Source organism: Rhyacophila brunnea, unplaced genomic scaffold (genome assembly GCF_057557595.1).
Source record: "Rhyacophila brunnea isolate RB1 unplaced genomic scaffold, BYU_Rbru_1.0 scaffold_15, whole genome shotgun sequence".
NCBI classification, from domain to species: domain Eukaryota; kingdom Metazoa; phylum Arthropoda; class Insecta; order Trichoptera; family Rhyacophilidae; genus Rhyacophila; species Rhyacophila brunnea.
The window spans coordinates 22891765-22906557 of NW_028232806.1; the positions used below are offsets into that span (position 1 = coordinate 22891765).

Sequence of the window (14793 nt, forward strand, 5' to 3'; positions counted from 1 at the left end):
CAGCAGCAAGATAGGTGCTGTTAAAATATAGCACTTATTGCAACAATAAAAACCGGCTTCGTGTAATTGTTACAATAAGTGCTAATATTTTGATACAAACCTACCCTAAGTTTGATAATATTTTTCACTTTATCACTTTAGCGGTCGATAAGCATAGAATAGACCCAATGGTGTGGTATCGCACCAAAAAAAATAATTTATAATTCGAAAGGAAAATATTCTAGTAAGTTTTTTTACCTATAAAATAGTTCACTTCTGACTTATTGTTTTTGTAATCCACCTTTCAATTGCAATCCATGTATTGGTACAGATAAGATACAATATTTATATTATAACATGCCCCACAGTAATTTATTTCAACGTTTGATGAAGATTAATTTATTAGAATTTCAGAAAAAAAATCTCGTAACTAATTCATTTGAATATTTTTATGAAGAGATTAAATCAAATAAACAGTTATTGTCATTATATTATCTATTTAATACTGTTTGCTATTTCTTATTTTGTTGAAATATACATTAAAATCTTAAAAAGCTTTCAAATATAATATAAACAAGTTTTTCAGTTTCTATTTTTAAAGTCAGAGTGTTATTACTCCAGGATAACTGTAAATGATGTCTATAAATACAGTGACATTTCATACAATACATTACTTATAGAAACATTGTAATGAAAGATATAACATGACATTCTATAATCTTTTCCTATATTACGAATAATTAAATTTTGCAAATAAAGGTCGGAGAACTTTCTGATAATAAAACATTTTTTTCTCAAATGTACACGTAAATTTAACATGCCTGAGGCTATTCTATCTATCGTTTTTCTCGTATAATTTTACTTTATAATTTTTTGTCAGGTTTTAATTAGACATTAATTTTTTATTACCCTGTATTTTCATGGCAGTGACATTTTTTAATTTAAACTTTTTTATTATATTAATTTTTAAAAGAACTTTTTCCCAAACTAGTTATATTTTTATTGGTAGTGTTAAAACCAATATTAAACGGAATAGATGGTAAGTTTTACACCCCTAGCTTTTGGGGAGAAAAAAACCTGCCAGAAAATCGTTGTTTGATACATGTATTAATAAGCCAACAGAAATCGTAAATATCTTGTTTTTTTATTGAAGCAGAGATAAAAACGTATAATTTATTAATGATATATTTTTCCAATACCTTTTCCTTTCATGACAGCAATTTTATTATTCAAAAATTTTGTGACGTCTACTCGAAATCATAAAAGAAATCATAAAAGAAATCATTGTTAAATATTCAACGTCTTTGATTCTTCAATTCCATTGAATTAAAAATGAATAAAATAAATCTGATGAATTATACAAAAGTATTATATTATATACCTAATATATTATCTATAAAATGAGTTATCTCTTATTTTTGAAACCATTTTCGTTCCCAAGAAGATCATATTTGCCTCCACAAGGTGGAGGTTGTATTAACGGATTTTTATTTTTACGAACAATAATTATTGTCAGCCACTTGTTCAAATTACGTCCACACTCTGGGTCCAGACACATGTGAATTTGTCGAACAATATGAATTTTCCAGACCCAAATACGAACCCAGGATATTATAACCCGACTCGGTAGCCGCTCGGCCATCGCGGAAAATAATATTCATTAGGTACGGCTAATGTTACATTTTTCAATCTTGCCCACCTCTCAAAAAAAGTTTTGTAAAGGTTTGTTTTTTTACGAGAAACTGCTGTCGACCATTCATTAAATGTATTAGGTATATTATACTCTATGAGAAATATAAGCAAACGTTTTGCCTCTCAGATATTGATTAAATTTATGTTGTACCTATATTAAATTTGATTTAGACATTGTTTGTAGGTAATCGCTTAATTTATTATATAATAACACACCTTGTAGATTTTTCTATAAAAAAGTAATAAATATTTATTGCGGATTTGTTGATGGGTCGTCTATAAATATAAGTATTTATTGGCCATAGTGATATAAATCATAATATATTTAGCAGAAATGTAGGTGTTAGGAAAACAGAGGTGAACTGTTTGGGCCGATATGGAAATCAATAAATTGACAGTGGCTATCAAACTATTTTGGATAGTAAATGATATTACGATGATATTATGATATTGTCACAAAATATTACTTAATTTACATAGTATATGTAATTTAAAAACATCTCAAAAGCATGAATACCTAGAAGAAATATGAGCGTTCGGACCTGTTATTCATCGGATATCGACACAAACATGGACTTACCAAACCAAACACCCCGCACCATACTTGGTTTTAATCTTGCATTTCATGAGGCTCTTTGTTTGATGTTAAGCATCAGCAATTATTTCTGAGAATATCTCAGGAGCAGTTACCTAAAACTAAGGTCGGCACCTGAGTTTAAATTGACTTCTTTAATAAAAGTTCCCATGGGAGAGAGGAGCACGGAGAACTAATAAAAATAAAAAAACTTGAGACACACTGACAGTTTTGTCATCAAAAAAAATATTTGATGTTTTATACTAAGGATATCACTAAGGATATATGATAAACTAAAACTATTTTCTTTCTTTTTTTCAATAAACATTAAACGTATTTTCCAAGATGGCGACTGGAAATCGCACCACTAATATAATATATGACGTGTACTATTTGATTAAATTAAAACTCCAGGTAAGTACGTATTATATACATCTACGACCAGTGGCGGCTCGTCCATATGCACTGCGGAACTGCAGCACCCCCAAGCAAATTGAGAAAAATGTAATATTATAATATACATATTTGTATGTAGGTATATTATATATAAATATCAATTTTTTTTAAGCGTGTAATAAGCTCGCCCGCGCAGCGATACATCCAATGACCAATAAATAATAATATCATACACCGCGGTGGGTACTTGATTTTGCACAGTACCAATTTCAATAGAATATTCTTGAGTGGGCGAAAGAAGGGCGTGGGCAGCGGTGCTCGCAGCTGGAAGCCTAATCGGTACTGCCGGTCAGACAGTCTGATTTCAGTATTTCTCCGTTTCTGCGTCGCACGTGAGCACGCGCGCCACAGCGAGAAAAAAATATAGCTATAATTATTTATTAACATTGTTAAAAATTATTTCTGCAAGCAATTTATGCAAAGTTCTTTATTTTAATTATTAATATAATTAATTATTTATATTTAATTTTGATGTTAATAGTAAAATATAATCCAAATAAACATTTATTTTTATGTTTAATCAACCGCAGCACCCCCAAATATCTTAATTATAATAATATTATCTAAAATCTATAATTCTTCGTAAATTATAAATATCACTGGCTTAAAAAACGTATCTATTCGAATTTATGACACCCTTTTATGGAGGGAACTAATTGTGGGGTTAATAATTGAGGATTTCTTGTGTTTTCCAGAATCACACGTTGAAAAGCTCTGTAAGGCATATTACAGCAGGGCAATATTTCAGGCCTTAAAGGGGTTTATACTTTGTTATTTTAGGAAGCTCGTCTGTTCTCAATGAGATAGCGCGGATGCAGGCCGATTCCATACAAAAGAGGCTCCACGACTTCGAAGTTCAAGCCTTAAACATGCAGTGTAAAATACAGAAAGAGGTGGCGGCCTACGATTTTCCCATTTTGAACAAAAGAGTGGGTCCAGTTTTAGATAATAATTATCGATTTGTCAAAACTAAAACCGAGCTTCTGATAACCAAAAGTATAACGTTCGAATTTTGAATTATTTATTTGAAAACTTTTACGCTCGATCACAAGATGTCACTTTTTAATTATACCATAATGTACACGAGCAAGTTTGAACAAAATCAAGGAAACTTTCAAACTTAATCAATCAATAGAGGGTATTGCTTTTGAGTTGATCAACTTAGATTTGGAACATTGAAGGAGCGATCGATAAAATAATGTTCCCCACGAATTGATCAACATTATTAAACTAAAGAAAATAGTTTCTTTCTTTCATAAAAGTGAAACAATTTAAATGTTTTTCATTCTGACACGTCAATACCAACATTAATGGCGGCCGTGTACTAATTACGGCTGCACATTCATGTTGGATGGAGATTAGAGTATTTTTTTAGATATACATATTGTATTGTAAAGTTTTCCATAAGTAATTCAAACATATATTATTTTCCGTAGCTTCAGCAACAATAATATACTACTAACATCGATTGAAACCATAATCAATAACGATTTTGTGCTATTATTAAATATTTTATTAACATTATATAATATATATTGCTTTAATTAACAAAAATATTTATATTATAAGTACATATTTATTTGTTCAATGGCAATATAATATGTTTTTTTTAACTCGCTCATCTTTACTAACAAGAAACTCAATATCATTTAAATAATACGAAAGTCATGACAAAATTATTTATTGAACTGGCGTTTACGTGGTAGATCTCCATTATAATAGTTTTTTTTTTAATAAATGACGCTATTAGTTTCAAAGTCGGTAACTTCCATTTTTTTTTTTTGAATATTTTTCTTGGTTCTGAGTCTAGTAGGTAATTTTCCATCGTATGTATATTCATAAAATATATCAAATAAAACGCTGTTTGTCAGTGGAGGTTGATTGTAAAGTCATTTATATTGCAGCATTTTTTATATTTTACGACTAGTTCTAAACATGATTTTTTATTAATTTTAGTGACGTTAAGGATGTTTTATTACCTATATATTCTATTAAAATAATATATGGTTATTCGTTTTTTCTAACTATTTACTACTTATAATGTTTTCAAAACGAAAATAATAATATATTTTGCGGTTATAAAGATGTTTGATAGTTTTTGCAATTATCTCAAAATGGTGGAATATGGAGGTTACCAACTTTGAAGTTAACAGAGTCAAATATTGATTAAATAATAATATATTTTTACTATACTTTACTATCGGAATACGATCCCATGATCTTTAGGAGTATTATACAAATAGCCCTAGGTTTTTTAAAAACGGTATTTTTATTCATATTACAGTAAGAAATGAAATAGATAATTTAAACGTTTGTCAGCAAAAAGTAATCAACGATCACCGGCTAGGATATAAATATATTATATTTAGTTATTTTTGTTGATGTTTTGAATTCATACATTGTCTACAGGTAGATAAATAAATGAACACAATTCGTTAAAAATAATATTTTCATCTGTACAAAATACGATCACCGTTATTTATATTATTATACGTCATCTGCTTATAACTAGAATGTCCTCACAATTAGTTGCGAGGTGGAGACGCGGCTGGGAATTGACAAAACCACTTAATCAATCAACTCAAACTGAATAATAAAACCGTGTTTATCATTTGAACTCGCATGCAAATATAAGCCCACTTATAATAATATGTCAAACCATAGATCAATGTTTTCTTTTGCATCGTTCAATTGTTTTGAATTTAATCATAGAACAATTTTGCTTCCAAATTTGAAAATGTAAAATATTTGAAATTTCAAAAAAAGGGAAGTGTTTTGTTTTCATAATAATTTAATAAACGGTTTCAATTCCTAGCGATGTCTCCTAAATGTGTAATTGCACCCACGTTAGATATGTCTGTCACCCTCTGTCTCTAGATGTCAGTGTTACGCACGCCACGCGAGTCACAATCTGTCTTTTCCACACAACTTGCAACATACAATCAGTTACGAAAATTCAACACTCACACACACATGTGAATGTACCATCATGTTTTTTTCATTTCCAGGTAAGCCGCCCAGATACTCCTTTTGTCCTTGTGTGTATTTGTATTTTACTTGTGAGCTCTCCTGTTTTCCTCGACTCGCGAAGCCGGCGAGGCGAGACGCTCGCATCGTATAATTATTGAAGACTTTGGAAAACACGCGCATTGTTTACATTTTGTGTTTGCGCGTTCATGTAACGGATCACTGAGATATGAGCGCGGTATTCAAACATGCGAGTTAAAAAAAAAAAAAAAAAAACAGGTGAGTTTCAGAATGAAATGCAGAACAAACGAAAAGAAGAAGTATTTGAGCGGATTACGATGTGAGGAAAGGAAGAAAGCAGAGCGGGTCTGTCTGTGGCTTTAATAGTTGCACCTTTGGCGATGCGTAGTCCACCGTAATGTCGCACATTCGCAGTCGGCTGTGTCGCTGAGTAACCAACCGTGTTAGTGAGAAATTGTCCATTGCAAAGCGGTCGATCTTAGCTGAACCTTCTCTGTCCGACTTCGAACGATCAAAACTATTATTGAGAGACGTCGCTTTCTCGCGAAACTTTCGGTCCGTTCATTCGGCCAGGCCGCCCCTCGCCCCCCGCCGCCGCCCCCCGGCAACGGCTCGCCCCTCGCACCGAATCGTTGCGTTCACCCTTCGAACTCTGCGCATTGTTCGCTAGCAATCGAGAGCGGGGACTGAGGTGTCGATGAAGGATCTCGGTCCAGGGGGAAGCGGTAGAGAGACGGCGCGATCACGACGAGACGCGGATGGACAATGTCAAACTGACCGAGGGAGAGTTCGTTTGGCGAAAGAAAAGTCCCCGAGGCGGCGGCGGGGGTCGGGGGGGAGTTAGGGCGGGCACGTCAGAGGCGAGCGCGGGAGGGTCCTTTCTTTCGTCAAACTGCGCTCCGAGCGACACCGAACCGAACCGAAAGCCTCCCTGTGAGGCCTGACAGTAAAACGGCCTCTCGTTGTGCGGTGACAGGAGATAAAGGCGACTAACGAGACCCTGAAGACCCTCCAGAATCAATTGGAGAAGGCGCTCCACGGGCAGACCATGTTCCAGCTGGGCCCGTCCAACAGCACCATCACGGCCATCCTGGAGACGAAAGACGCGAGGATCGCCAACCTGGAGAAGGAGGTGAGCGTCCTCGAAGGCGAGGTTCACCTGCTGAGGAGCTCCACGCCCTGCCCCGCCGTCTGCACCTCGCCGCTGCTCTCCGACTCGCACCTCCTCTACGCTAAACAACACGATACTAGCTTTAAGAGACAAGTAAGTTTCCTTCTCGACAATGTGCAGGTGAAGAAAGATGGCCAGATGAAGGTTATCATGTGAAGCGAGGGAGACGCGATTTCTTGCGGACGGTTCACGGACCGAGGCGACTTTTCTTTCACTACTAACCGCATCGCATTTTTGTCTTCGGTGTTCGGTGGTCGGTGGTCGGTGGTCGTTGCAACAGGTGCAACCACTCCTCTTAAATGGCGACCGACAAACAAACGCATTATAAAACTTACCTAAAACTACAGCTAATCACATTATTATAAGCATATTAATTATAATATTACTCACTCGAATTGTATATATCTAGGGAAAATCGACAATAAATCCATTCTTCGGATATGGAGATGAAAAAACATCCTAAATAATGCTAAAAATGGGAATCTTTCCTGAAATTATAAGCACCTACGTACATATTTTTAAAATTACGTTTAAAGCCACTTCAATCACAAATATTATATTGTTAGTATATTATAGAACGTGTCCTAATTCTTTACGCTTATATTAAAGTTCAGTATTTTTTAAATATAATTATATTATCGGCCATTTTTTTTTCTATCGACGAAAGTGGATTTTGTTGATAAGATATCCGGTTAATTTAATTCCATTAAGTCAACGTTTTCTTTCAATTACTGACTGACTGAGATAATTATTATTCTCTGCATTTTTTTTCAAATATTTAAAGAAATTACCACCCAGCACCGTTAGATTCTAATAATATATTATTTTAGTTTTGATAGAATCACATTTATACAAAATTCTAACTTTAATTATTATCAAAATAGTAATATACCAACTACTTACATATCTTTCCCAAGAACTACTAATTGTAAAAGAGCAAAATGGCCGAAATAACCGATCTATAGTACCCGGGAAAGTATTCAAACCGAATGAAATTTACATCAATCGGTTATTTGTTGACTCAGTAATTTTGTTCGATTTAAAAAAATACTTGGCATTTTTTGGTGTACGATTTTATTGAAGAAATGATGGAAACAAATATTTAATAATAATTATGGTGAATATGTATGTACGTATTTACTTTTTGGCATTCAAAATATGCATCATAAAATATAATTATTACTTTAAAGCATTTTTTTTTAATTTAATGTAAATAAAAAATCATTGATTTGAAATAAATGCCGTATTTTAAATAAATATTATAAGTACTTACTTTTTCAACACTTCATTGAAGGACACCTGATCGATGTAAATTATATTTCTTTTGAATGATTTTTGTCATTCTGTGAATTGACATGATGGCTTCGGTCATTTTTTCCCATAAAAATGTTTTAGTAGAAATTGCGTGAGATTATTTCTTATTAAAAAAACGTTTGCTTGGTCAACAATACATGCATTTTTATAAAAATCTATCTAGACTTTTAAATACAGATTTAGTCAATCTTTTTGACTTGAAGAATATTATTACTGTGACATAGAAATCAAGTTTCGATATCATTGACAGTTTCTTTTGGCCAGATAGTTTTACAACGCACATCTTCACAAAAAATATGTGCGCGTTGTTTAAATGTAATAGTATGCGATATCCATAACTATTGCTTATTTAATAACACTTAACGATACCAACTTAGCGTTTTTCTTACGCATTTGGCGCGTACGGCGTTAAATCTAGCAATTTTTGACAACGCAAATAACTTGAAATGGAAATCAACATGATGGACGTTTTGTACCTTATAACAATAAAATAAATAAATATATCATAAATAGAACCATCATGTTGAAAGAAAAGGTTTGATACTTGGTATTGGAATCAAATGCTGCTATTAACGAGGGACCTATTTTCGTAAAAACGCAAAATAAAGAAAATTATTTATACTTACCAAAGTTTCGAAATATTGTTCAAAAATATATATTATATACTTTTTTGACGGGCCTAAGCATAGGTAGGTAAGGTAATTAAACGATGGCCCAAAAATAGTACATACATTAATTTGTGGTAATTATTTTATCTATGACTACTTTTTTGATCATAAAATAAATTCTTCGTATTTTTTGTCAAAAGTAACATATTTCAAAGTTATAATTAAAATATAAACACACATTTATGTACATATTATATTGGAGAAAAATCTACGGTCACATCTGATGAGGGCGAGATTTCCATATACAAACTCTCTCCAACCAACTAGAAAATAGTTATAATGTATTGAATGCATAAAACAAAATAAAAAATTGTGCTTCTTCTTCTGCATTTTGTTTGTTTTTAAATAAAGAACATTAAAATCCTCACATTATTCAATTTAAAAAAAATCTTAAAGTGGCATTCTGTCCATAATGCAATAACAAGAAATTTATGTACCAACATATAAAAATGCGAAATTTTAAATAATTATTGTTAAACAGTATTCCTTTAAAATTATTTAGTTGATCAAGCAAACTTGTAATAAAATACTCATTAGTTGGTGTATGTTCACTTTACTACTAGAATATTATTATAAACAATTATTATTTAATTAAATTGAGTCAATCGCCTACGGTCCGTGAGCTGTATTAAATAAAATATTTCATGGCAACTGAGGCCTTTAATAAAAAAAAAATCCATATTGCCTTGGGAAATATCGCGAATATATTTTAAAAAATCAGTACAATAAACACCATATTTTTTCAACAATTTTCTCGACCAAGAAACTTGTTTTTTTCCCGTATACTATAATTAATTAAGTAGATAATATATATTTATAATGAATGATTATATATTAATATATAATTATTTCTTTTCCTAATGCTCGGAACCTTGCAGGTTAATCAAACTTATCATTCACCTTTTTCAAATTACTTTTTGTAAAGAACGAATGCTTTTTCTATTATAAGTATACATTTTAGTTTATTGATATTATGATGTCAATGTATTTCACGAGAGCAATCATTATCGATCGAAAATCACAAATAAAAAATATATTTAATAATAATAATTACGCAAATGTGTTCAGTATTATGAATCGCAGAACTCAATGTGTTTTGTCCATCAATTTTAATATTGTCACTTTTTTTTTAAATAAAAATAAAATAATAATTCATAAACTTTCGTCTTAAAGTATCGGGTTTTTATGCACACTTTTTTACGTTCGTATATCATTTTATTTTCCTAAATTTAATACACCTATTAATTTAGTTCATGAATGATTTTTTTTTTAAATATTTAATAATAATAATCTTTATTATTTCATCTGTTTATTATTTTTTTAAGTATACGGTCTTTGAAAATATTTTTTTTATATCACAATCTTTTTCTGCAGTTTTTTCCAGTGTGTTATAAAAATAAATGTTAATTCAAATATTGTATACTTATTACGATTTGCTCCATTGAAAAGATTGCTTGTCAACATTTAGAAAAAAGTCTCGCATTTAAAATGAAATAGGTAGGTATCTACCATTACTTGGATGGCATTTCAATTAAAATAATTTAATAAACAACACAGAAGACTGAAAAAAATGTGCGCAGAAATGAGCCATGACAATATTCGTTGAAATTAATGAAAAAAAAAACAATTCAAAGCATTAACTCACGATTTAAAAAACGTCACGGTGATAAGCTATCTAGGATCCTGTACAAAAAAAAGAATTATTGCGTTTTTCTCTTTGCTTTTTGGTTCGCCAAATAATGTTAACGACTTAATAAAAATGTCAGCCTACCTGCCTGTACATTTAAAAGGATAAAATACAATTAGACATTAATATTATCCTGACAGATTTAAAAACAGGAAAAACAAGGATTCCATGTCAATTATGTTTTTTTTTATATTTGATGGACTGTACATCGGTATTTCGAAATGAAAAATCAAATAAAACATTAAAAAATGTTAACTAACAGAATGGAACGATCGTGAAAGCTTTGGAGCTACACAACAGAGCTTTCGTCCACCTACGAGACTGAGTCTTATTGAGAATTCTTGAAACACTGGTTATATAAAATAGTACATACCTAGATTAATATCAAAACAAAAACATAGAAAATACTATCAGGCGAATATGATTCGTAGAGAACATTTTCTTATAAAATTATTCTTAAATACATATCGGAATGAGAATTAAAAATATAAATAAAATTGTTATCAATCATTACATGTCATTTTTTTCAAAAAATGTTATCATATTGTATTATATTTATTTCGGTACTAAATAATATATTAAATATATTGTATTATTCTTTTTTTTGTGATATACCTACCTATCTAAATCAAGAATATCTAGGTATTCTAAATTTTTAATAAATCAAAATATTTTACTACAATTAAATTACAATCGGCACTTTAAAACGGTAAATACTTTCAATTTTAATGTGTCCTATTTATTTTTTTATAATCCATTTATTTAAAATGTATAATAAAAATATACATGTTTCGTTGACAAGGAATGTTTTCAAGTATAATTAAATATATTCTGAAGGCTATTTTATAAGAATTCTTATGAAAAAATATTGTATTTTATTTTCGAAATAAAATATTTAAAAAACGAAATTCAATGATAAATGTTTAATAATTTAAGTATATTATATTTATACATTTATTTTCAATTAATAATTGATATTAATTGATGATCCCACTTTCTATTTTGTGATGAAATAATGAATTAATTAATTCTACGTTGTTACACCTTCGCCTTTAGATACCAAGCTTCCATTGATGTCTAGTTGATATTGTTGTGTAAGTAATAAAATAAAAAAATAATGAGTAATTAAGTTAAATGTTCTTTCGCTGAATAAGACTGAATAATGATACACTTACCTAAAGGAAAAGCTGCAAATCCCTTCCTAATTATACCCCGTTACGTAAATTAAATTGCCTATGTGGCTCGAATATCCCCCCCGTTTTGATCCCTTTGGATTTACGTTAATTAGTTTTCTTTTCCATAAGAATCCACGATTAGTTTTGTCACTGTCGACTAGCCGTCACGTTTTTTTTTTTTTTTTTTTTTAATAAGTTTATATATATTGGATGAAATATACGTTGACAAGATAATGACAGTAATAACGAACTAACAATATCATATTATAATACATCATTTGAAAACATTTCTCAGGAATACATAACCACTAGAAAAAATCTTTTTGAAAAATATACTACACTCAGCAGAATTTGAACCCGCGCCTCCTGGAATCTATGCATATGTGCTCTAACCACCAAGCTGTGTGTGTCCTGTCTAATTTTAATGAAGTTAACTAGCAGTTTTTACAATTCTCACTGTCTTTACACATTTTTTTGCCGGTCGGCTTTTTTTATTTTAAGTATTAATAATTACCTTAATTACTAACCGGTGTTAGGATATCTCCAAATTTTTAATTTTAACGTACTTCCACTTGCTAATATATCCCGCTGGGTGTCGTATATAAACAATTTTACATAGGTACTTAAATTATTCGTTAAACAATGTTTACAACAATATAATATACATAAAAATAATAAACACTCATGTAATATACCAACATATTTAATTGAACATACACAAGACAAAATAAAATTGCATTTGAAACAATTTTTTATTCCTACGCTTTTTGTATCAATAAACCAAGTCACAAAATCTAGGTATTTTTTAATATAATTACTTAATAAATGCTACAAAAAGTAAAGCGAGATTACACTATCATTTTTATAATAAAACTGTGGAGTAGTAAAATTTCATTTGTGAAATCCAAACAAAAAAACTAAACATTTACTCGAAAGGAAGGGGTTTGAATTTTAAAAGAAATGTTGATAATCAATTATAATAATTAAGTATTTGGTGACTTATTTTTTTTGGAGCAGACCAATTTTTTGAATTGCTCCATTCCTGCTTCCGACATCCAAATACGTAACCCAGCTCCGGTCCACTCTTCAACATTTAATACGGTTACTAACGGTCAATTGATTGATTGACATTTAATATTAGTTTTTGAGAAATTAGTGTCATCCTAGAAAATCAATCTATCGCTCCATTATTCCTTACTCTAAATCTCGACACCACTCAAAAGTCCTTCAATAATTTATTAATATTGTACCTAATGAATAAGTAATTATATAATATTATCATCGACACGTTTGTAATGTTAAAATTGAAGATTAAGTATATCCATATAATACCTATACAGCTTTTCCTTCAGGTATGGCATTAAAAATTCCTTTCAAATTTCACGAACTAAATTTAATGAAATGTTAACATATTATATCGCCGAGTACTTTAATATCGTAAATGTTACTTATAAAATAATGCGGTTATTACCTATTTACTTATCTCAATATTTAGAAAAATATACAAAATAAGATCTATCAGACATTGTGTTCAATATTTTTGTCAATTTTAATATGACTTGAAACTGTTTTTATATTATAAAGTTAGTAGTTAAAAAAAATGCTTCTAAATGTGGTCTATGTATACTTAATAGAGTAATAATTATTTACTCCCAATATTACATAGAACGTCTCCATATCAAAAATATTTACTAATACATAGTTTATTTATTAGAGTCAACTATTCACAGGGTCATGACCTACAAAAGAAATAATATAATATATCTTATTTTAATTTATTTTCGAACACAAATACCTACATATTTTACTATACCTAAAGAATTATTTTCAATCTAAAATTGCGTCTATTTTAAAACATCAATAGGATAAAAAAAAATGTAAATATTCACTACGACTTAAACCCTTAGTGACCAATTTACTAGAAAAATTAGTAGATTTTGGGATGAAATTTTAAAAAAATATATAGAAATAATTACACTGTCAATTATGAAAAAAAAAGTATATATTTGTGTGATTCAAAATTAGTCTGAGGGAAGATATCAAAAAAAATGTATTCATAAAGTATTCGTTGTTATTTATTAATCAAAAAATTAATGTTTAGTATATTATATAAAATAAAAGAAATAAGTGTTACACCAATACGATATAAAATAAATAATTAATACTTATAATATTTTAAGCTGGTTTAGGTGCAGAGACTCCTAAACTAAACTTCATTTTAATATTCACTGCTTACTTGCTTTTCCCTGGGTGCCCTAATAATAAAACGTTCAATAAATAATTTGTCATTTACTATTTTAATCACTTCTGTGTTAGTAATGTACCTAATTAAATTTATATGAGTAAAAATGTCATGTTCAATTAATCAGTCAATTTATTTAAGGCCTATTAAAGTTCTGGCATTAAGGCACCCGGGACAAATAAGCTAAGTATTACAATTTAGGCGGCGTAGGACAAAAGTTAAGTGAGAAAGGTTTACGTCTCAATAACGATTTGTTCGAAGAGAATTATCGTATATATATATATATATATATATATACATATATATGTGAATGTCTTAAAAATATTAACTTTCGGTCATTATAAACATATACTTATTATTAGCATATCAGTCATTGTGTCATTTATTCACGAGTTGCATCTGTTACCAGGGGCGCGCCTGGGGCTAAAGCTGCCCGTGTGCAGAAACTGAATTATTCGCCCCGAATTTATATAAACATGTAGATAGTACGAAAACAAAAAAAAAACTATGTAATAATAAAAATTGGCATATAATATTGAAATAAGTAGATGTTTAAAACTTTAGGCTTTTCTCCGCATTACAGAAATTATGACTGACATAAAAGAATTTAATAAAATACCTTTTTTAATTAAAAATACTTAGAATTAGCACTATTATACTTTATGATCAATGTTTTCTACTATTATAATTTGAATACGTCAGAAATAAAAATATATAATAATTCTACACAATAAAATATAAATTACAGTTTTTTACGTGAAAGCATTGACGTATTTTCAACCGTTTCAGTTATGTTAATCAATAATTATTGTTATTTCTTATATTAGGTTTTTACATATTAATAATA

General features: G+C 30.0%; 1 protein-coding gene across 4 annotated transcripts in view; it reads left to right on the forward strand.

Moving 5' to 3' along the window:
• Nucleotides 1-14793, forward strand: part of brp (ELKS/RAB6-interacting/CAST family member bruchpilot) — a 232930-nt gene that overhangs the window by 150798 nt on the left and 67339 nt on the right. For 2 of the 4 annotated variants that reach the window (XM_085943332.1, XM_085943334.1), the window contains exon 4: nucleotides 3482-3630. The exons of 1 other annotated variant lie outside the window; for it this stretch is intronic. In XM_085943332.1, the coding sequence (XP_085799458.1) occupies nucleotides 3482-3630 (149 nt within the window). Of the gene's footprint in view, nucleotides 1-3481; nucleotides 3631-6665; nucleotides 6954-14793 lie in introns of all 4 variants that reach the window. One more of the 4 variants, XM_085943336.1, reaches the window with a different exon arrangement.